The sequence below is a fragment of the Rhineura floridana genome, chromosome 4 (genome assembly GCF_030035675.1).
Source record: "Rhineura floridana isolate rRhiFlo1 chromosome 4, rRhiFlo1.hap2, whole genome shotgun sequence".
NCBI classification, from domain to species: Eukaryota; Metazoa; Chordata; class Lepidosauria; order Squamata; family Rhineuridae; genus Rhineura; species Rhineura floridana.
The window spans coordinates 61,949,742-61,975,282 of NC_084483.1; the positions used below are offsets into that span (position 1 = coordinate 61,949,742).

General features: G+C 40.1%; 1 protein-coding gene across 1 annotated transcript; it reads right to left on the minus strand.

The window, feature by feature from the left end:
* Positions 1-494: 494 nt before the first annotated feature.
* TMEM30A (transmembrane protein 30A) lies at positions 495-24,274 on the minus strand. The gene is made up of 7 exons (XM_061623152.1): positions 23,738-24,274; positions 12,016-12,129; positions 8,783-8,890; positions 6,697-6,784; positions 5,727-5,870; positions 3,538-3,744; positions 495-1,771 (listed from the first exon to the last, which is right to left on the minus strand). The coding sequence occupies exons 1-7, from the start codon at positions 23,996-23,998 to the stop codon at positions 1,578-1,580; spliced, it is 1,116 nt and encodes a 371-aa protein (XP_061479136.1). The 5' UTR covers positions 23,999-24,274; the 3' UTR covers positions 495-1,577.
* Between the last annotated feature and the right edge of the window lie 1,267 nt (positions 24,275-25,541).

Below are 25,541 nucleotides of genomic sequence, written 5' to 3' on the forward strand. Positions count from 1 at the left end.
ATTCATATTAAATTGGTATGCATGTCCTGGACAACTCATAAGCAGTCACTGCTAAATATTCACAGAGAACTCTTAACATGGGAGTATTGGCCTTCAATTTGCACATGATGGCACACATGCAAGTCAGCTGTATGTAAGATTTAATTTGGTAAAGGGAGAGAGTGTGTGCATGTGTTTGAGGAAAATAGTGCTTGTTACAGGCCACCACAACTCACTGTATACTCGTTCTTGAGTTAAAACACTTTCCTTAGAAAATCATGTCATTTTGTGCCTCCACTGTAAGCAATCTCAATGTTAAAAATCCTTCCATAGAATTGTTTCCATTCTAATTTTTGCAGTATTTTTCTGGTTCCCAGAAGGTTTTAAGTGGATTGTGTTGTAAAGACTCCCTAGGATCTGTGCCATTGGATCAGTTTTTGCATTATCACTTTTTCAGTCCTCTTGATTGCTAACAAAATTGAGCTGCTTTGTAAGAAACTTCTGCTAAATTATAGTTTCATAAAACAAACGACAGCATTTATTCAATACCCAATATTTAGACTGACAAACCAGTTTCACATAAAATAACATCCATATACATAGCAATTTAATAATTTAAAATCACTGAGCTGGGTTCTTACAATTTGGACAGCCTTGAATGAAAATCTACAAGAGGGGGTATTCCCCACATCCCACCACAGCACCCTGTAGCTGGCTTTCATGACACATTTTAAATTACATCTGGGGACCTCAAGTATTTGAATGCGTTAAGAACCTGGAAAACCTTCTGAAGTAAATTTAATGCTTCTTCTCAATTAGGAATGTTAAAAGGGTCATTAAAGCATTGCTTTCAATATGAGGAGATGGACATTTCTGTACCAATACAGACAGCTTAGGAACAGAACCTCTTCTTCATTTCTGTAGGAAAAATCTGTAGGAGATTTTGACATCTGGGCTGGGTATAAAACAGAAGTGCACACTGAAGAATTTAAAGCAAGAGTTGTATATGTAGCAGTTGTTTCCATATGGAAAGGTTTTTTAAATCACAAGAAAGCTTTTTGTTGCACACGGTCACATGCCAGGCACACCTGTTGGAACATACTGTGAACTTTGAGCACGTCGCTGGGCTCAACAGAGAGTAAGTTGCACAAGTTTAATATAGGCAAATATTTCAGCAGGGAACATAAAAGCCTGTGCGTACAATGCCTTATGTGGCAAAACAGGAGATAGGCCTCTTTTCCTTCCGACAGCACCAGCACACCTTACATCCTTGAAATATGAAGCCACTCTATCCTAAATACATTCTCGCCACACAGTCTATACACAGCATTGACATGTTACAAAGCACACAACCAGCAGATGCATTAGGTGAGGAAAGACTATATGCACATCATGGCACCTGTCCAGCAAGAGGCAAGCCTCAAAAATCCTCTAGGCAGCATTGTTTTACACAGGTAACTTTTATAGCCATTATCTTCAAGTTAATCCACTGAAAGGGAAACAAAAGGCTTCAGATATATTTATGCATTCTGTGTCAGACGCAACATTTTACCAAGGAGAGAGCTTTCATGCAGTACATGTGTTTTGAAGAGATGGGATTAATTGGGAATATCTGCACTGTTGTTCCGATTTCCGTACTTGTGATGAATGATTAGCAGCATTACTCCAAGAAAAAAGCAAATGGATCCAACAGTAATGTAGGCAATTCCCAGAAATGGATTTTTGCCTCCCATCCACGAAATGGTGCTCAAAATCATCCGTTTTCGCCCATGAAAGCTATGCACAGGATAATCTGATTCAGATATAGGAAAAACATTCACCAACAATTAGTTAGCAAAATAACGCTAATGATAACCCCCATGTCAGCCCAAAGGAAGGAGAATGCATTATAAAAAACAGCAAGTATGTTGAGGTACACACAACATTGCAGTCAAGGTTTCAGAGCCAAAGGCCATTTTGGTACTCAGAATATCATGGGCAAACAAAGAATTTGGGAAGAGGGGAAGAGAACTACTTGGAACTAAGTCTACTGGCTGCAGAAGTTACAAGGCAAGGAAAATGACAGAGGAGGCTACTAGAGATGTAACTATTATCTGAATCATGACTATTATCACAGATCTTAAAGTGATAATGAAGCTGTGTGTTTTTACTTGGGAGGCATTTTTTTTTTGGCAGATGTGGAGGGCCAAATTTCCTATCCAAAAGCCACATGCAGAATTTTAAAAAGAAAATACCCATGTGCTTTGACATGGGAGGGAGCTGATAAATACAAGCTCTTTGCCATACAATCCAGGTCTTTTACCTGGTTTATCTGTGCTTCATGGTTTTAAACTTTGTATGGTTTTTTAAATTGTATATTTGTTTTTAATGTTCAATGTTTTTAATTTTTGTAAACCACCCAGAGAGCTTTGGCTATGGGGCGGTATATAAATGTAATTAATTAATTAATACAATCCCTCCCAAAATCACTTCACCAGCATAACTGGCTGACCATACCCTTAAGGCCTCCCGCTCCTCACAATGCTACTGCATTCCCTCCAAAAACCCTCAAATGCAGAAAAAGCTGCCCCTCCCCATCCTGTAAGCCTAAACAATAGGTGTCCCTTTCCCACTAACCAATAAGGCCACCACCCTCCAATCCACGTCCTTCTCTGTTGGTTGCAAATGCTGGGGAAATGGCAAGTTTCACTAGTTTGGGACACCTGCATTGCAAATTTCAGCAAATGTGCGAGGAAGAGGCTGAAGCTGAGACAAAGAGTAGCAAGCTAAGTATGTTAACCCCTTTACCCTACGAAGGACATTATTTCCTAACCCAAGAAAGATTTGTGCAGAAGGTGTAGGCTGCCATGGGGATCAAAGAAAGGACATTATGTTTGATCCAAGATTGAGAATGAGGATATTATTATAATTATTACTAATTAATTTATATAGCACCAATGCGCATGACACTGTACAAAAATTAAAAAGCAATAAAAACACATGCCTAACACAAAGGCATACAATCTAAAAAGAATCAGGGAACATGGGGGGGAGACAAAAAGGGCTAGCACAGGTAAGGAACAAGACAGAAATTCTTGGAAAAGATTACAATATGTGAGAAATACACACAGGGACTGCATTCTCTTGGGGTTATATAGAAGGCTACATTCCTTTGGGGGGAATCCTCAGCAGCAGGAGAGGCCAGAACTAAGGAAGTGAGTGGGGGCATCCCTTCTCTCCCCTTCCCTAGTGGGATGCTGGAGGAACAGATGACTCTTGCCAGAGGTCTTAAACTGATCACTTGCAAAGGGCTTTTGAAATTAGGGCAACAGGCACAGATCTCCCACCCTTGCAATCAACACAACCTTTAAAAAGTAATATCTGGACTAAGACAATTTTGTGCATGCTGCTGTGGTGACATTGGTAGGCTTTTTGTTCAGCCCTAAGTGTTTGAAAGGCAGTAGACTGGATTTTATTAGCTTGCAGATCCTGCTATATTATGAACGGTTGCCTATTTAATGACTTAAAGGTTTACAAGACATTATGATTGCAATTTTAGAACTTTCAATAAAAGGATACTGTATGTTATTTCCAAGGAATAATTTCCAGCTGGTAGAGTAGGCCGTAAATTATCCTGCCTCTCTATAAGACGATATAGCTTACGAAATGTAGGCAGTGCTGCAGTACGCATCCACACAATAAAGTCCTCATTGATGAAACCATTGTTTTCCGGATCCGAATCTAGCATATACACTGGTTTGGGCCAGTTGACAGGTCTTGCTGTGCCTTAAACATACAAATACAAACACCAATATGAGATTATGATTTTTCTGATGAAGTAAGTATCTTAGGAAAAAGTTCTCAAACGCCAATAAAGATTATAACTACTCTTCCGTGATCCCACATTAACCCCTATGACATGTCTTATTTCCTCCACAATGCAGCATTATCAGAATAAAAATACAAAGAATTCAGTGGAAACACTAATATTTGCATAATTTATTCATCCAACAGTATTCAGAGGTTCTGACGGGTAGCAAAAGGCTATGGTCAGTCTTGCTTAGTGCTTGCTTCTATAATTTTAGACAGCAAAGATTTCTGCCCTAGTCCAATTTTAATTTCTTCCAATAGAAAATGTTGCAATAAATCTGTCAAAATAGATGAGCAAAGAAACACAATGCATAGTTGCCTTGAAATAACGGGGGGGGGAGAAGGAATGAATATGAATTCCCACCCCCGCTGTCTCCCGCAGCCTGCTCTTTCTGCTGGCTCAATCACCCTGCCACCCCCCCACCCCCACCCCCTGTCCTTAAATGGGTTTATAAATGACAAAAGCTCAAATACTTTTTGTTTGCAGTGTGTGTGGCTGTTTGACCTGTGCTCATAACATTGTTGTAGTTATTTTGAGATTTGATGCGATTCTTTGTTTTTAACACTTTAATCTTGAATTTAGCTCTTGGTTGTTTAATCTTAAATCTGACTCTCTGACTCTCTGACTCACTCACTCACTCACTCACTATCTGAAATTAGTCCTGTGTTGAAGCCCCCATCTGAAATTAGTACTGTGTTGGTCGCTGCCTCCCACTTTTGTGAAAGCCTTTGCTGTATAGGAAAGAAGCATTTTCCTCTTCATCTTTTGCAGATAACAGAAGGTCTTCATCAAACATTTGCAGGGGCATCAAACATTTCAGTTAGTGTAATACCATATTACACTAATGAGGTGGCCAAGTGGTTTTTCTTTTTGTGATCAGTAGTGCAGTAGCAAATTAAAAATCAGGTTTAAGAATCTCAGAACACACAGTTGCCTCTTAAGTGTATAATCTGTCACAGTGAGCCCTATGACTGGCATTCAGAGATTAAAGCAGAAGAGGTAGTAACTGCTGATACTTTGCAAAGCAATATAGATTGCAAGATGCACAATGTTTAAAGAAAGGGTCTCAAGCATATTTCTTTGTGTATCCCCTGTAGAGTATAGGAAACATAGGAAGCTGCTTTATACCAAGTCAGGCCATTAGTCCATCTAGCTCAGTACTGACTGACAAGGTTTCAGATAAGGATCTCTCCCAGCCCTAATTGGAGATGCTCGGTATTGAATGTGGGGACTTTTGCATGCAAAGCATGTTCTCTGCCACTAAGGCATGACCCTCTTGTAAAAGTAAAGGCATTCTTGATGGTAATATAACATTTAAAATACACTGCTGAACTATTTCTGTCACTGCTGGTGCTATCTTGCACAGGATCCCATCTCTTACCTCCCGGATTAAAAAGCAGGGAAATTCACTAATAGTCAAAAAACCTATAGGCACATGTTACCAAATTCTTCCAAGCTACACAGGAAGTGGATTGGACTGTGAAAGACCAACCCAAATAGTGTTTGCATTTTGACCAATTTGTAGGGCAGTACAATATCTCAGAAAGGAGTTCAGGTCTCTCCTGGTGCATTCACTATAGCTGCCCAATTTCCCTGCTTTTTAATGTTTGATAGAAATAGCTGTGGGCTATAGGTACATTCTTAAACCGCAAGGTTTTTTGCCTATTAGTGAATATACATCTAGTTTCAAACACAATTTCCCCACTAACTTGTACTGTTCAAGACGGTGCATTTCCCTTCAAAAATGTACTGAGATTATTCTTTTTTCTTCAAGTGCAAAAATGTTCAATACCTACTTCAGCTGCCACAATGATATCTTCCCATGAAGGTACTGATCAAAGATGGGCGGCTTTAAATTATCTTATACAAAGGCCAATGCATTATTTTATCATTTTACCTTGAAAAAGTATTGTCAAGTTATTTGTATCTCCAGCAGGATTCCTGAATTTCACATTTTTGTCTGTCCACCAAGCAATACCTTTTTTAGTCAAAGGAATAGGCTTAGTTTCATCACGTTCAATACGAAACAGTGATAACGTATCTAGAAGGAAAAACAAATGGAAGTGAGTCACTTTCAAGGTTCCTTTTCATGCTCTGTGAACTCAGTTGTATCCAAAAGCTTAATTACATCATACACAAAAGGTTTGTCCATTTTGATAAATCATCCTATTCTCAAATAGGGTGTAGATGCTGTTCCATGGTGCTTTAACACAAAGTGTCAACGTGCACAATGTACAACTTTCTCAAAAAACTTCACACTGCTATAAGTATGCTGTATACATGCACATTAACTCACAAGACAGAACTTGAAAGTCAATATAGATTGTTAGCCCGGTCCATACGTTCTCCCTAGCCATGGACTGGGCTGCTGAGATGCCACAGAAGCCTAGATGTGACAGATACCAAAGCTGACTGGCTGACTGAAATTCACCCAGCAGCCATTTTTAGGAAGCTGCCTTATACCAAGTCAGGCCACTGGCCTATCAAGCTCAGTATTGTCTGCACTGACTGGCAGTGGTTCTCCACTGTTTCAGGCAAGAGTCTTACCCGGCCCTACCTGGAGATGCCAGGGATTGGACCTGGGACCTTCTGCATGCAAAGCATGTGCTCTGCCACAGAGCTACGACCCTTCCCCGTTATGAAGTGCAAGGTGATAAAAGCTTAAATAATCCAGCTGCTCAGAAGAAAGAGTCAAGGCCTCTACCAGCATTAGCAGGTGAAAACTGAACAGAGATCTCTTTAAGGAAGTGCCTCGAACTATGTGCATGTGCTGCTGGTGAGGAAACATGCAAGTTAAATAGATTGCCACTTGTTTTTTGTTTAAAATCCAACACAATGTTTATATGATAACATTTACAAAGTCATACCATTGAACATGCTGTTGGCAATGGCGCCACAAGGAGCAATAGGTTTTTCCTCACTTGTGCGGTAAGGCTCACATTCCTTACTGGGGTTCTGATTGGGGGGAAAAGGAGACGTCAATTTTTATCTCATACTAGTCAGAAATCTAAACACATCAGACTGCCTAACTGATACTGCAACAACTCTTCCTTCTATCTAGACGATTATAAAAAAATTCAAGTTACAGGATGGAATTCTTTGGCAAACATGAACAACTCTGAAGCATTGTCCGCAATTAACTCTACATGTCCAAATTCTGTGATGTAACTCAAGTTACAAAATAGAAGCTTATGCGCTATACTATATGTCGTTTTGAATTAGGGGTCTATCTGGAAGAAACACTGGGGAGAATAGCACAATTGGGAAGGCAAGTTTTCATATTCCTGAATGTAACCACAAGTTACACAGCAAACATTTAAACACACTACTCATATGTCAGCTACTGGATATGCTGAGCATTGTTTAGATTCTCTCAACAAATTCACATCTTGTTGTTTAATAGCCAGACAAACTAATGATTACATAGGTAGATGACTGATTTTAATTCAAGCTATTTGCTTCTAGTAAATAAGGCAAGACAGAAGTTTGCCTAATCCAAAGGAGAGTCACTATACAGCCATAATTTAGATATGGCATCTTAGAAGAGGGTGTCCCACTTCTGAGCACACCCAAAACACATACACAGAATTCAGAAAGTATTCTGTTTGGCAGTTGAAGTCATGCAAGTGCATAGTTTCTCTCTATTGCTGTTACTAATCTTTTGATAGATAACTAATCCCACTTAATTCTTGCTCATTCTGAGGGACATATTGAGTAGCCTACAATCACATCCCAGTAAAACAAATAAAACAAAAAAGAGAGAATCTTCTCACCCCCTCTCTCAAGTTTCTACTGCTGTAGCAACTCACCACTATGAAAAAGAAATCATATCTGCACACCATCTCATCAGAAATCACACAATTTCCAGCCCACACCAAACCAGCATTTTTTATTTATTTATTTGGACATTTAGAACTTTTTTTTGTGATAAAAAAACTCAAGACATCGGACAATAAAAATATATAAATAAAAATGCTTTAAAAAACCTAACAATAAACAAACTACTCAGAGTATCTTTAAAATAGACATAAACCTCTTATATCGAAGTGCTTCTATAAATCTATCATCAGCTTATTAACATACAGTGTGGACATTCATCTAGGCTTAGAATGTTCCAATGTCTTTCCATCAGATGCCAAAGGAAACAACCACTTATAGTAGCAGCCAACCTCAGCGCACAGTGGTAAAAAGGACTTTTGAGCACTCAGAGAAAAGTGGAGAGAAATACTTTCAAATATTCATAAGGGAAAGCTTACCCAACAGGATATAGTTTAAAATAGAGGAAGACCTGATTGCTCTAATCAATGTGCAAGGAAGTTCTTTTGAAGCAGTTCCTCCCTATCAAGTATAGCACAATGGATAACCTGGTGGCAGGAAGATACTGTTCCTCACAGTAACCAAACTGGTTTCTTAAGACTGACTGAAGAGGCATTTTTTAACTTAAGTAGTTAAGTGAACACAGGGTTGAATTCCAGTGTCTGGATCCTCAGTGGAAAGGGACTTTCCATCACCTTCTCCCCACTGCAGTTCCCCTGCCACCGCTGTAAAGCATTGCCAAAGGACCGGGAAAGGCTGAAAAGGTGCCTCCACCCAACTTTGGACAATTCCCCCCTCCTCTGGAAGCCCCCAATGCTACTGTCCATGTGCTGTTCAAGAGGGTTCACCAATTCTCTGGAGAGAATAAGGGTGGACAACAGTAAAATCCCCTTCCATAAGCTTTTTTCCACTTGCAGTTCTCAAGTTTCCTCAGTGCTATATGCTGTACCCTATGTGAACTTATTCAAAACACATAGGGAGACAGAGTGGGCAGGAGACATACAGGGAAACCTATGCAATATCCAATTATGACAACATAACAAAGGTGCTATACTACAATCTACACCTTAATGTTTAAAAAGCTATCTTGTTTTATGTACTAGAAGCTATATCATAGACACAAAGAATTTCACTTACAAACAAAGAAATATTATCTCCATTTAGCTGGCTATCGTCCCGAGACTTCACATAGCGGCGGTGGTTTTGATAAAAGTTGGACAGTCCATAGTACATAAACACGTTGCTCTGCAATACACAAATTAAGATGTTTCACCAACGTACACAATTATTCATATACTGGGTGGCTTCAGATAAAAGAATAAGCCATGTTCATATGATACACTGAACCTCTAGTCAGCAAGCAGGGGACGAAGTGAATGGGTCAGGATTACACTTGTTATCTCCATAGCAGACAATCTGAATGTTCAATGTAATGTTTGACTAAGGCTACAGGCATGCAGAAACAGAAATCCAATGAGGAATAGGCTTCAACACATCCGCTTGTCATAGTTAGCATAACACCACCCTCTGGTGAGTGCAATGCGTGCCCAGCCTTCCTCCCAAAGTTGAATCTACAGAGGTAGGTGAAGATCTGCCAACAATCCTGCCACCTCCCCAGCTCCAAAGTTAAGGAGGAACCTTACATATCTGCATTCAGTAATACATGCATTAACATAACAAATATCACTTTCCTCTAAAACCCATACTGGCTTAAGCTTTAGGATTCTAGGATTTTTTGTGTGTGCATAATAAACAAGGTATCACTTGTATCTTCCTTTCCTGGGCTCCTGCTGGGAGGAAGGGTGGGATATAAATCAAATAATAAATGAATTAAATAAATTAATAAATAATATATTCAACTACATGCAGAAGAATAGGCCACTATATAGATGAGACATAAAATGATCCTGTTATTACTAAAATAATAAATAATAAAATAATAATAATTTAATTTTTAGGCTGCCTATCTGGCCGAAGCCACTCTAGGCAGCGTACATATTAAATTCAATAAAATACAAAATACAGTAAATACAATAAATACAATAAAATACAAATAATCATCAGTGACAGAATAGCAGCAATTGTAATTGTAGCAGCGGGGATTGAGTATATAATTAGCCCATCCCGATAGTCTCAAAGGCCTGACCAAACAGCCAAGTTTGCTATAGATGCTTTACTAGACCATCGTCAAGAATAGACTCACTGCATTATTTTTAACCAGTTAATTTAAAGAGTTCTCTTTTTCTTAAAACTGTAAGAATTTGTCCATCCTCTCTATTTGCCCCAAGTATTTAATTTCTACTTTCCCCCTAACCAATAAGAAATAACTACAACTTGGAAGGCACAAGGTTTTCTTGCAACTGAAATGCCTAAACTAGTGTTCATATATTTCATTCCTTTAAACAAACGCCCTAAACAGACTTTATTTTTTAACTCTTTGTTAGGAGAGCCAAATTTGTCAGGAGAGACGTTTCAATGTGCCTCTCATTTCTACCATGGTCCTTCAAACCACAAGAGGGTATCATCCTTTGCGGCTGAAAAGGCCCTAGGTGGTGGGGGAATTGAAGTTGGAGAACACGTATGTAAGGAAAATGGTCTCAGAGGCCAATTCTTCTCCATCACAAGAGGATGTCCCTTTGTAGTTAGTCTAAGGGATCCTTTGAGGTCCACCTGAAAGCATGCCTTACTAGTGTTTCCCTGTCAAGTCCCTTTGCAGAGTAATGGATCCTTTGGGAGGGATAGGATTGGGTTTGGACAACAAGCATGTTCTCAGAACCCAATTCCTCCCTACGCTCCACTAGGCACTTTAGGCTTGCAACTCATTTCCCTTCAGCCAAACTTAACATTGTGGCTTGCTGAGGGTTCATACCTACATGTTGATCTCTGCTGCCAACATTTGCTGGGAGCATGAGAGCAGGAAGCAGTAGCAGCCCTACCAGCTTGGGTGTGTGTGTGTGAAGAGGAGGATTCATAAATGCCGAAAGCAGGATTTTCTTGGAGGTTCTTCTGTCTAGAACTGCACCTTCCCCAATGTTGATACCCAGTATATTCATATACACTTTACAAATAAAAGGAGTGATAATCACAAAGATGTACTGTTACAAATGGGTGCAATGTCATCCCCGAGTCCTACTGACAGGAACATGACTGTATTTAGTATCCACCTTTCACCCTCTCTCCTCCCATGTGAGTCAGGCAGCAACACTCTAAATGGTTTAGTTGTACTATGTCCAAGTTGCTGTAATAATTCAGCAAGCATATAGTCTCTCTTACCTATAATTCTGGCTTGAACACAGACCATTATGAGGCTGCTCAGTATAACAGCAATTTGAGTTACAGATTCTAATTTTACACTTCAGTTTATCATCAACTCTTTGTCATGTAAAAATGAAAATCTTATTCACCATTTTCATTTAACCACCCCCGCTCCAACTCTCTGCCAATTCTTATTAAAATTTCCATTCTGGAGACATAAGAGCAATGCTTTCAGATACATACACAAGTAATTAAGTTTTAAAAAGCATTGTTTGTCAGTTATTTGATATCCTTAGTTACTATTTTATAAGCAGAATGTCAGATAATATAAGCAAAAGTAACACTGGGTTGGTCTTTTTCTTGAATTTTCAAGTTCCAATAACTAACAGAAGACTTCATTTTTCAATAAATTTGTTTGGTGAACATCCTTCAATATCATATATAATCCTTTCAATATTATCGTAAGTTTTGTTAATAATGCCCATATGTTCTTATACCACTGCAGCATGTCTAGTAGTTTGATTTCCAATTTCTTGTTATAATCTGGCTGCATGGATCACTGCTGTTGCAAATTTCCAAATTGTCCTCATTTATTATGCCTTTTGGATATCCTAGTGAAAACCATTTTGGTGTGAAGAATATATTGCTATCCAGAATTTCTGATTAACACCTCTTGCCAAAATTTTAGTCTAGGGCAAGTCCAAAATATATGTAAAATGTCTGCTGCTCTATTTTTGCATCGCCAATCATTATCCACATGCAGGATTATACATTTTCATTAAGCAGTTTGGTGTAAGATACCATCTGTATACAATTTCATATAAGCTTTCCTTCAGTCCTTTAACTTAATGACAGCAGTTACATTATGTAAATTGGGGCCTCCATTCAATAACAGAATTTGCTCCAAACCTCATTCTTTGTACCTGAAGACATATGTATAATAAATCAGTTCATATATTAGATGAATTAACTATGAGCCCCAAAATAAGCTCATTCAGAAAAACAGTTGAAGAGTGCAATGTGGAAAGAGGAGAGACACCAATAAGAAAGTTCCAATTAAGAGTTGTACATGAGCACAAATATTCTGCCATATACACACACGTAAGATAACATACCTCAAAAGGCTGATCCAGTGTAAAGTTAATGGTACAGTGACAAGGTGTACTGTTCCAGGACACATTTAAACAGTTATTGCAGGGACTACCTGGCTCTGCTCCTGTATAATCAATCTGCAAAAAAAGGGCAGATAAAAATAAGGATGGGGAGGAAGAGAACGATTATAAAATTCAACAGCATCAAACCACAAATACAAAGATTCACTGCTTAAGGGCTAGGTAAGTAAACATTTTATAGTTTGACCACATCTAGGCAATATTGCACTTCAAGGAGCTATCTTTAAGGTTCTACATGACCAAACTACAAAGAGATGCCTGCTTGAAGCCAACCCCACTCTATTAAGATTTTGAGAAAGCAAGATTTATACTTGTAAAATGCATAAGAAAACATAGCCCTAATTTTTTATTGGCCTCAAGTATACTACGAAATTATTAGTGAGCACTTTCATTTAGAATACATTTTAGACTAATTTACAACAGCCTTCCCCAATCAGGTGCCCTCAAGATGTTGCAAGACTACAGCTCCCATAGTTCCTGCCTATTAGCCATACTGGCTGGGTCTGATGGGAAGCGTTGCCAAAAACACCAGGAAGGCACCAGGCTGGAGAAGCTACCTTAAAGCTTGGTGGCCACATCACAGCTAGATGATCTTTTGCAAGTGGAAGAATCTCCAGTTCTCATGATTTTCTCATGACATCTGAACATGAGGGCAAAGATGCTGAACGGAATCCTGAATGCCACTCCCGGCTTAAAGTCACATTATCATGCTTATCCCAATATGGTTTTCTCTGGGAAGTTACTTTAGACCAACAACTACAACTGTTCTCACACACACAGTCTCAGAAATACTGGCAAAATCTCACTGCTTCATAATTTAGAATGAAATATTTACTTTTATTTTATTATGTGAACACCACCAGGATTAAAATATTATTGGAAACGAAGGAGCGACACAAGCAAGCTTTACCAAAAGAGGGCAACATAAAACAGCATGACAATTATACTTCCAGCTTTGTCCCTAATAGTTTGAACTCTTATAATGTTCACTGTAGGTTTTTAATATTTTCAGAAATATTGACTGCAGCCATAATACTTTGCTTAAGCACTGCATCTGTCACAAGATTGTGGTCTGTTACATTTTTGTCCGAAAGAAACAAGTTCTCCTTTTAGTAACAGCACTGGACCTAACATCTCAGCATTGACAGATTTTCTTTGTGTCCTTAAACAAGGAAACAAAGGTGCTTATTTTTAGAAAGCTATTAACAGTACATAGTGTATAAGAGAGGGCATAAAGTACATGTTAACCTTGTCTTTGGTTTTAAAGCAGTTCAGAATTTAAAAATGAGAATCAGAAACCAATATAAAGTATTTGTTCAGTATCACAGTTATTTTTACTTGTGTCTCCATTCTATACCCTATCAAAAAAGCAGCAGTGAACTTTTTCACCGGAATTGACATCATATTAGATCAGTCTACTTTTTTTTCCTATGTATGTATGAAGTTTGAGGCAAAGCTGCTGCATATTTAGTCCTTGATAATGATACATTATTTGCAGAAACTCTGGATAAAACCTTTGATATGGTAATTCCATAGCCTCTCTTAACTTGCAAAGTATTATTTGTGTGTTCACATGGATCATTAGTGTAAACCATAGCAATGCTCCCTGTTTAAAGGTATCCTTGTCATAGCAATAATGTACATTCACCTCAGCAACAGAAGATAGCTGAGATATTTAACAACTTATTCAGGTTTTGGTCCAAGCTATAAAGAATGGATTGATTAATTACAATACTTGACATCTGACCCCACTAAAAGGTGATTACTACTACATTTGTGTCCATTTTACTTCTGCCTTGCCATATTCATTATTAGTTGTATCCAACACTGCATGAACAATTTCCCCTTCCTCTCCGCACATCCCCCCCCCAACTGAGGGACAGTCTGGAGCAGATTTTGAGGGGGGCATATAGGAAAAAGTTCCACTGTGCATGCAGAACAGCAACAATGAATACAACCCTATAATTCAGAAGCATGGAGAGAAGCTGAATCTGGCAATAACTAATGCAGTACAGGAAGAAACCAATATTTTTATTATGCCCTTAAACCCAAACAATTCTCAAGTGCTTTAGTGAAAATATTTCCAAATCAACTTCATGCTTGTCTGAAAGTGTTGTGTATAGTTGTTTATAAAAAGACAACGGTCACACAAAACACACCTGCCCATATAAGTGTTCCATGGATCCAGAATCACACATAAAAGACTACTGCACTTGCCCAACATCTGCAAAGCAGCATCTAGGCTGTACAATGAATGCTGGCAAATGCTGAATGCACATGAGCCAATTCAACCATAAGCATGATACAAGCCATATGAAGTGTTACATGAGTAAGACCTGGGTGGAATCGCACCTAAACTGACAGCAGAGGAACTTGGTTTAAATCCAGATTCCTATCTTATAGCAAAGTATTACTTTTTTTTCAAGATCCACTTGAAAGCAAGCCTGCTACCTTATGCCAAAATCTAATGGAAAATAGAACCAAGAAGTACTTCTATCCCATCCTCCTCTGGTTCATGTACTTCTAGCTCATAGGGTAAAGAAGTCACTCCCCATCATCCATTTTTTCTAGTGATATGCCAATTTTGGTTTTAAGTGTCTTGCTTCCCTTTCTAGAACATTTCTTGCATTTCAAGTCACCTTCACAATTCTAAAAATAGAAGGCTTAGTGCCTGTTTTGCAGCAAAGCCACTTCCCCTATGCTTTGCAAATGCTCATGACTTGCTACAGGCAGGAGATAGTGGAGATGGTATGAAATGCATCAAAACCAGGAAGCAATGGAAAATACAAAGCAAGCCACCGGAGGGGAGGGTAGTACGCCCACAGGTTAATTTCTCAACATGCTGCTGTCCATTTGATGCCTACAAGACTCTCAGATCAGAGAAGTAATTAATATCATTGTATGCAGTCAGAAAAGCATGTACCTGGCAATGCCATTATGCAGTTGCAGCTACCTCAGTGTGGGTACATACTGGGTTCCTGCATAGCAGCTTACCTATTTAATAGTTGTACCCACCTACATAGGAACACACCCAGAAAATAAGGGGTGAGGGGAACTCTAAGCTCTTCATATGATCAAATAGAATGCTAAAGCTTTCATCTGAATACTATTATACAGTGATCAGATATATATCCAAGACAAAAGTTAGCCTCCTATACAACTTTGTGAGAACTTCTATGCATACTGTCCACCCTGCTGCACTACAACCTCCCTAACCTAGCTGGCAGAAGTACTCTTGGATGTGGTGTTGAAGAACCCTTTCAAGGTTGTGTTTGGGGGGGAGCTTCAATATTCATGTTGAGGCTGCCTCAAATGGGCTAGTTCAGAACCTCATGGTCCTCCATAGGACTGTCTCAGTATATCAGTGGCACAAAACATGTGGCCAGACATATTCTCAACCTAGTCTTCACCACAGAGCAGACTGGTAATACTCCATTGACTAGGGGACTTGCTGTGAGTCCATTGTCATGTACAGACCATTCCCTGGTAAAGTTTGGGTTGAATGTAGCTACTCTGCAAGGGTGAGGGGCGCGTTGAGATGGTCCATCCTTGGAGACTTATGGAATCTGATGGATTCCTGCATGCTCTGGGGAATTTTCCAGCTGACATGGCTGATACTCCTGTCAAGGCTCTTGTCTCACTGTGGAATGGTGAGGTGAATAGAGTCATCAACACAATTGTCTCCGAGTGCCCTCACCATTGCTATGAAGTATATATGTCACCTTGGTACTCCCATGATCTGCATGCTATGAAACAGGAGGGTCGGCACCTGGAGTTCAGGTGGTATAGATCTCAGTCCGAATGTGACCAAACACAGGTAAGGTTGCACCGTTGTGCACCACATGGCAATGGTGATGGTGAAAAAAGCATACTTCTCTGCCACCATTGCATCCATAAGCAGCCATCTGGTAGAGCTTTTCCAAGTGGTGAATGGGCTTTTGTTATATGGCCAAGATAGCATTGCTCTGATACTCTCAAAGGCCTACTGTAACAACTTTGCAGGACATATTAGGGACAAAAATCACTCAGATTCAGACAGAATTGGATGCCACAGTTAAAGCAACTCCAATGGAGGCATCCAGAGCATTGTCTGTTCCATCTGTACTGGATCAGTTTCACTTACTGTGACCTGAGGATGTGGACAAGCAACGTGAAGAACTTTGGCCAACCACCTGCCCCCTTGCCCATCTTGACTTCTTAAGAGTTAGCCAGAGGGGATTGACTGGGTGGGCCCAGGGAATGATTAATGCTTCAATGGAGGAGGGGGGAGGTACCACCTGCTTTAAAGGAGGTGGTGATGCCTCTTCTCCTTAAGAGGACCTCCCTGGACCCAAGAAGTGTTAAAAAAACTATCGCCCAGTGGCAAATATCCCCTTTTTGGGCAAGGTGCTCAAGAAGGTGGTGGCAGTACAGATTCAAACATGCTTGGAGGAAGCTGACTAGATCCATTCAAATCTGGCTTCAGGCCTGGCCATGGCACTGAAACTGCCTTGATCGCCCTAGTTGATGACATCTGTCAGGAAAGAGAGGGGGAGTGCAACCCTGCTCGTTGTCCTCAGCGGCTTTTGATACTGTTGACCACAATATCCTTCTGGAGTGTCTCAGGGAGATGCTTCAGTGGTTCCACTCATACCTCCAGAGCCACTTCCACAAAGTAGTTATGGGATGCTGTTGTTCAGCACCATGAGAATTATCCTGTGGTATTCTGCAGGGTTCCGTCATGTCCCTCATTTTATTTATATGAAGCCACTTGGAGCTGTCATCAAGAGATTTGGGATGAGGTGACATCAATATGCAGATGACTCCCAGCTCTACCTCTCTATTCCATCTGAATCAGGAGAGGTGGTTGAAATGTTAGACCAGTGAGGGGACTTCCGGGAAGGGTGACTTAGCCTGTGCCTGCTTTTGAGACGGGCTCCTGCCTCAAAAGAAGCTTATTCAGATATATCAGTCAGTTTTTTCTTTTTTTTTTGACTGATTAAACTTCTCCCGGGTAGGGAGAAACGAAGAGATTAACCTCAAAGCCTATTTTTGTTGGGACGACCAGATCTCATTAATTTATGGGACGAGGTCCAGCCGACGAAGGTGGGACGGATTTTCAACAGCAAGCTCTATCTGTTAAAGCGAACGTTCATCTTATCTTCTAAGAGAGAACGCACTAACAGGCAAGCACCCTTCTTTCTATATTTTTCTTTTACTTGACTTAAATTGTTGCTGTTTAAAAGAGATTTGCCAGATTGATCGGTTTTTGACATCTCACTGGGGAGCCGTAACTTCTCTCTGCTACGCACTAATTAATAGCTTATCTCTGTTTTTGTTGCAAAAAGCTGTCCTGGATTTGCATTCTAAAGATATACACAGAAGAGGGATTTCTATTCCAGATTTTTATTTTGAAAAATATTATACTGTTTTGAGACTACTCTCTTTTTGGTCTATTTTATTTTGACGAATCTGTTTCTTGACGATTGCCATTAATTGTTTCGATCCTGGGAACTGCATTTTGTTTACTTAACTATTGGAGAGATAAGGCTGTCTGCTCTGTTTATACTGTGATGTCACCAAGTTTGGAGTATTAACCCAATTGTTGCTGAAATAAGAAGTGGTTTTCCTATATTTTTCTTTTAAAATGGCAATTAAGAAAGTGGCTGAGAATCTGGAAATAACTATGTTTCGGAAAATAATGGATGAGATTGAGATAATGAAAATTGAATTGAGTAAAATGAAGCAGGAGATTAAAGATATAAGGGTCCCTGTGAGAGAGGTGACCCTGGAAGGGGTCCCTGTGAGAGAGGAGACCCCGGAGATTGGAACAGGGGTCCCTGTGAGAGAGGAGACCCTGGAGACTGGAATAGGGGTCCCTGTGAGAGAGGAGATCCCGGAGATTGGAACAAACGTGGAACAGGAACAAGATTTGGAGTCTATGGACTTTAGAAATAAAATCTATTGTTTGGAACTCAATGTTATCTCTGAAGAAATTAATGAAGATTCTAGAGATAAAGTTATCAATGGCATGGACTATCTTCTGGACTGGAATGATGTGATGGAGCCCAATATAGAGAAAATCTATGGACTTAACTGCAGCCATGTGACAATGGAAAAACTTTTAAGAGATGACCCAGTGTATTTTGAAAAAAAGAACAGAGATATGATTTTACAGCAGTATTTCAGCAACCTATTCAGAATGGATGGCAAGAAAATATTTGGGATAGAGGTAATTCCCATCAGACTCTTACTATATGACTATGGCTTTGACAGCAAGATTATTATGGAATACTGATAATGGAAGATTGGATATTGAAATTACTGGACTTAACAAGACTACTGAAGATGGAAGATGGAAAATGGAATTACTAGAGATAATAGAACAATGGCTACTGAAATTACTGAACCTAACAGATTCTGATGTGATGGATTAATTGAAATGTTTATTTTGACTATGGTTATGACAATAAGATTATCATAATTAGTAATGAGATGGATTAATCGATATGCTTATCTGGAAAAAAAAAATTGATAGATATATTTCTTAAAGAATTGAAACCTCTCTTTGACTTTTTGTGGAAAGAATAAAGTAATGTTTATGAGATTTGATGATTAAGTAAGATAACTACTGGAGGAAAGTGATTTTATAATATGACTTAAGAGACAGGATTGTTATATATTATAGACTTATAACTGATTTGATCTTTGACAAATGGGAAGTCAATATTTTACTCTTTATTTTTTATTTTTGTTTTTTTTTCTTTTTTTCTTTTTGTTTAACTATTTTTGATTATGTTTTTTGTCTTTGAATGTTTTATGATTTTGTCTTGTATGTTTTATGAAAATCTGAATAAAAATTATTGAAAAAAAAAAAAAAAGAAATGTTAGACCAGTGCTTGGAGACGGTGATGGTCTGGATGTGGGCCAGTAAACTGAAAATGAATCCTGAAAAGACGAGATGTTATGTGTCCAGAGTTCTCATTCCTGGAAGGTGGGGAATCAGCCTGTTCTGGATGACATTGCACTCTCCTGGAAGGAGCTGGTCCATTGCTTGGGGGTACTCCTGGATCCAGCATTGTCACTGGAGGTTCAGGTGGCCTCAATAGCTAGGAGTGCCTTTTTCCAGCTCTGGCTGGTTTGCCAGCTTCAGCCACATTTCAACAGAGATGACCTGGCCACAGTACTCCATGCTCTGGCAACTTCCAGATTGGATTATTGTAATGCAATCTACGTGGGGCTGCCCTTGAAGACAACTCAGAAACTTCAACTAGTCCAATATGGAGCTGCCAGATTACCAACTTTAGAATTCATATAACCCCTGTTTTAAATAGCTGCATTGGCTATCAATTCATTTCCAAGCCAAATTCAAGGTGCTCACGTTAATGTTGAAAACCCTAAAAGCATCTTCTTCTCACAGTGGCCAACCAGATGCTTATGATAAGCCCAAAAGCAGGATGGGAGCTCAACAGCACTCTCCCCACTTGTGATTCCCAACAACTGGTATTCAGAGGCATACTGCTTCTGGCAGTGGAAGTAGAAAATAACCATCATCACTAGTAAGCCATTGATAGCCTTAACCTTCATGAATTTTTAAAGCCAACCTAGTTGGTGGCCATCACCACATCTCATGGGATGACATTCCATAATTTAACTGGGCAATGTGTGTGTAACCTGGGGCGGGTAGGTGGTTGTCCTTCCTTCTCTCCTGGCATCGCTTCCTTTGCACTGTTGGTTTCATCTACTCTGTCTTCTCATATCCTAACTTTCTGGTTTTGTACTCATCCCTGACTGCTCCCCCTACTCATCCCTGAGCAACCCCACTTTTGACAACCCACTTCTGTTACTTCCCGTCTCTTTTTACTTCTTGTTTCTCTTCTTCCTCTGCTCACCCATACACATCTTCAGTATTTCCTCTGATTTGACCTGCATATCCTTTCTCCAATGTCATTCAACATTCATCTACAAGATAGTTTGCCCAATCAGCATTTCAAAACACCTGGAACATAGGAGCACAAGGCAAGGCCAGAAGTTTACCAAACTGCATTGACACAGAGTGCACAACAGAATGCATTTAAACATAAAAATCAGTAGAACTATTCAAATCAACTTTACACAAGATACAACATTCTCCACCAAAATAAAGCTTAAGACATGCACATGAACTCTGAAAGCAATGATTTCTCACAACTTTCATAGTAGCTGGTGAGTAACCTACTCTTGTAGAGGGGAAAAAAACTCTAGTACAATAATCCAGAAGTAGGAAACCAGTGGAGCTCCAGATGTTGTCAGACTCCAGCTCTCATCAGCCCCAGCCGGCTGGGTCAATGGTAAGGGATAATGGGAGCTGTAGTTCAGCAACATCTAGAGTGCCACAACTTCCTCACCCATCATAAACAGAAAATCAAGAACATTGCTTACTAGTCTTTCAGACAACTGTCAACAAAGAGTATTGCTTTATAGCATGCAAATCCAGTTCTATACACAATTATCTGAGAGTATGTCCCATTAAAAACAACAGGACTTACTTCCAAGTAAGCACGCATACAAATTTATTATTAATTATAATAGCTTCCATGTTGTATAAATCACATAAAAATGCCTTTGTAGCTACTTTCATCTTGAAGTTTTCCTCTGCAATTATAGAACACACACTGTCTCTCCTTCTGCCCCTTCCCCCATCAAGTAAATCTCCCTTACAGTTTGCAGCACTTCATCTTGCACTCCTTACTATCCTTCATTCCCTGGCTTTTTAGCCTAGTTTATTAACAGACATTAAGCCAGGGTTCCCTGCTACATTTTAATCAGATCAATGCTGGACCCTATGCGTGTACATATGACAGTCAGGTTAGAAGTGGATGCACAGAACAGAGCAGCCAGAGTGCAGCCATAACGAATTAAGATGGAGGACAGTTTCACACTGTGTGTGTCATTTTTGGCTGAAGGCTGATTGCAATTTTGTGAATGTTGCACTTTCTACTGCCAGGAAAGAGCTTCTGATAAGTTTGAATGAAGCTGCTGGATAGCCAAAACAATGTTGAAGTAAAAGAATACTACAAATGCGTGTTGAGCTGACATATGCTACAGGGCACTGCCTGGAAAATTGCTGATGCAAGGGTCTTAGGTCCTCATTTTAACCCCCCCCCCGACAATTCATGGTCTACATATTGTTGAGTGCCATCCACAATTACTGAGATTCATGTTCAATTATTGGACAATTTCAGCCTCCCAATCCAAGTTTGCTGGGGAACATAAAAGTGAGTGTACTTACACTTTACAAAAAAGCTTTTTCACGGAGGGGGAATTGCCTTTGGATTACTTATTCTTCTTTTCTTGCTACTATCTGTTCTGCTTTTGCATACACTGCCAAGCTGAAGGCTTCAGGCCTACCCACTCACAGGTAACTATGTCTTTCTTTAATCTAATATTCTAGGAAGCTTAGAGTAATAATATACTATTTGTGGACTGGAGGGAGTTAAGAGGAAAATATATTATTTATTCGGTTAGTTCATATTTTTATTGTTTTAATTAATTAGCTTATATATATCACATCACTTTAAGGTATTTTCCAAATTACTTGCTATAATATCAAAGTATTATCTTTGTTCTATCAATCCTATAACATCATTAAATTTATGCAAACATTATCAATGTAACTTTCAGTTATTGTTTCATTCTGTCCATGATGTATCATGGTTTTCCACTGCAAAATCTAATTCTTGTGAGCTTCACACCTTTAAAAAAATGGTGTATTTGTTTGTTATAATTTGGAGTTCATGGTTTTTGGTAATAGATTGTGTTTTTCCTCCTTGTTCCACCTGATTGCTGCTGAGCAAATAGAACTAGGGAGATGTATCCAATAAGGGTTGATGTATAGGCCAGAATTGGCATGTGATGCATGGGCCCTGACTAGATCCACTAATTTAGAACCTTATCATCAGTACACCGCAGGAAGAGGGGAAGAATGAGGGCAGAACACAGCTATAAACAATGATTGGACAAACATCCAAAACTCAGCTACTTTGATATTTATTTTAATTATTATTACTTATTGAAAATATTTCTATCCCGCCCATCTACCCTAAAATAGGGCACTTAGGGTGTTTAATATTAAAGGGATGGAGACTTTTTTAAAAAGCTATCTTGAAAAAGCTAAGACCAAAGTGCAGAAATGTAGTGAAAGCCAGTGTGGTGTTAAAGTGTTGGACTACAACCTGGGAGGCCAGGGTTCGAATCCCCACATAGCCATGAAGCTCACTGGGTGACCTTGGGCCAGTCACTGCCTCTCAGCCTCAGAGGGAGGGAATGGTAAACCTCCTCTGAATACCATTTAGCATGAAAACCCTATTCATAGGGTCGCCATAAGTCAGAATCGACTTAAAGGCAGTACATTACATAAAAGTGCAGAAGCAGTTTCCATATTCTTCTGTTTTGTATTATTTAATACACCAAGTATATACACTGTTATTAATTTTATTTAAAAGCATTTTGTCAATTTCCAATGAGCACTTTTTATGGAACTACTTGTGTTCATTGTGTTTTGAAAAATGTATCCCTGGTAATTCTACCAACATGTCGCAAAAATATATATCCCTGGCAACTCTACCAACATGTTACCTTAAACCAGACCCATAAACCAAAGATACCACTTAGCTAACATAACTCTCACATATCCATTTTCCTTTGAACCTCTTCTCCACAGTAACCTGGGAACAGAGTACAGCCACAGCAAATTTCATGGGATTTTATGTACATTTTGGAGATTCCCTGTTCAACAGGAAGCTGCTGTAATTGACAGTTCCTATACCCCTCACACGCTACTCATACCAATAAAACAACTGAGAGAAACAAGAAAAAAGCCAGAGTTGTACAAGATTTAAGGTGTTCATAAAGCCTCAGGCTGCTCCATACACACACACCCCTTCCTGTTTAAATTAGTGTACACATACACTGACCCACTCACATGTAATACTAAACACACCAGTGTCCCAAATGTGTGCATCACTGGTGTTCTGACACAACACCAATGTGGAACAGCACACGTGATAGGATTACACAGGTAAGGGCTTTACCTACACCCTGCATAAGCCAGGCCAAAATGACAGAACATAAGGTGTGAATCAGTCCCGAGTTCTGACAGACACTATACTCTCCCCTAACCCACTAGGCCAACCTTTCCTAACCTGGTGACCTCCTTGTAGTTTGTGGACTACAACTCCCATCATCCCCAAACAGTGGCCATGGTTGCTGGGGCTAATAGTAGCTGTAGCCCAAAATCATCTGGAGAGTATCAGGCTGGGGGAAGACGCACTAGCCTCTGCTCTAGTCATCCTCCTCACTAAGTTCTGCACCATCACCGTAAGCCTTGTGATGACAAGCAACAATCCTGTCAGGTTGGGCCACTTATTTCTTCCACGTTAAAGGAAGATTGGGCAAAACAAAAAAGAACTTCCTAAGAAATACAGTATTAAACTGTGGAAGCTTCCTTGTCATTATGCACTACCTCTACTGCTCTGACGACCCACTTGTTTCCCCCACAAGAAGCTTGTGCCCAAGAGATGGGGCTCCCTTCCTCCTGACCAGGACCCCCTTCATGGGAACCTCGTGTCCCCACCGCCAGCTTTACCACTCACTGACTGAATGGCCGTCAAGTCACCAATTCCGACACCCTCCACTTTTTGTTTACCTCGTACTCGCGGATGTTGTTCGAGGTGACGAAGATGCCGATGCCGATTGGGATGAAGATGAGGCCGATGACGAAGAAGGCGGGCAGGACGGTGCCGGCGGTGAGGATGGGCTGCCAGGCCGGTAGGCGCTGCTGCTTGAACGCCGTATTGTCGGGCTTGCGGCTCTTGACTCCGGCCCCGACGACCCCAGGCCCTCCGACTCCGCTACTCCCCGGCAATTGCCCATCCACCTCCTCCTTCGCGTTGAAGTTCATCGCCATGGAGCCTCCGTTCCTGGGGACTAACCACTAAAGAGAGGTGAGGAGCAGCAGAAGTGGCGGCAGCAGGGTCAGCGAGTGGCACCAGGAACCCACCCCTCGCTCGGTATAAGAGAGCGAGGACTGCGCTTGCGCAAGTACTCCGACGTCAAAAAAAACCCAACGCTGTCGACTCCCCTTCAGCGACTCCTTCCTAGCATGGCCACTTCCGCATCACCCACGCTACGGGGCCCTGCGCATGCGCCAAGCGACAACGCGGTCCTATTGCGTAACTATTGATCCTCGTACTAGGATTGATTCTCTCTCTCACTTCCCCCAGTCCCGGGGTTATAGAACCAATGGGAGGAGCTTAAAAAGTCGAACTCCAGAGTACGCTAGCAGAAACAGGACCTTTGCTTAATTATTATTGCTTGTCGTTTGCTTTAAATTAGTTTGGATTGGTTTAAATTATTTTACCCACTTAAGTGTTGTAAATGGAATACAATTACGAATGCCAGTGTGTTCTTAGTTAAGACTTGATCTATGTAGGAAGTACATGTTAATATTAAAAATACAAATAATATAATTAATAAAAATCAAAATGATGCTTCTTTGGCGATGGAAGGGGAGAATGAGAATAGAGACGCCATTGTGGTGTCAGTCATGTTGTGGTTATAACCAGTATCCATGACTTGTTAAATTTCACTAATGTTTGGTGAACAGGGACCAGTACAGCAGATTAAAATAAAACTGTTGGGTAAAAGGTTCTCTCTCTGATAAAACTAACAGTTGCCTAAACAGAAAGGTTTTTGTTATGGCAAAACATAAGAGACAGGACCAACAGAGTCAGACCCTCCTAGGGCAAAGAGTTCCATTATTTTAATGCAGCCACAGAAAAAGGCCTGATTGTAGAAACTGTGACTTTAAGACCTTGGAAACATGGGTTTGAGGATACAGGGATGATGTCAGAGTGTCTATATTTCACTGACCTACCAATGTAAATATGAGTAAGAACACAATGTTTTACATTATGTCAAAGCTTCTATTTGAGGTGAACTACATTCAGGCAAAGTTTGGCAGGACGGGTTTCTGACTCCTATGGAAGACTGAATTAATCTTGTCTGAAGGATGGATTGGTGAGGAACTGGAGATGTTTTTTCTGGACCTTCACATCTCTATGCAGAACACAATCCTGTCTTCTTCAAAAGCAATACAGTTCTTTTCTAGCCAATAATAGTCCCTAGATCTTCCATCTTTCTGGCAGATAAAGTCAAAGGTAAGGGCCCAGAGCAGGCCTGAGGATGGAGACCAGTGTTTGTTTTTTTAAAGTCTAGGTGAGGGGTTCAGCATTTTGCACGGTTGGGGACAGAACCCAGTGAGTTTTGGTAGGGCCAGAAGCAGAACCAGGAGGCAGAGCTCAATATTAAAGCAGGCTCTTCCTCCAGATGTTGTGGATTACAATTCCCATCAGTCCCAGGTACCATGGCTAGTGGGCAGGAATGATGGAAGTTGTAGTCCACAACATCTGGAGGGTACCATGTTGGTTACCCCTAAGGTGTGTACAGCT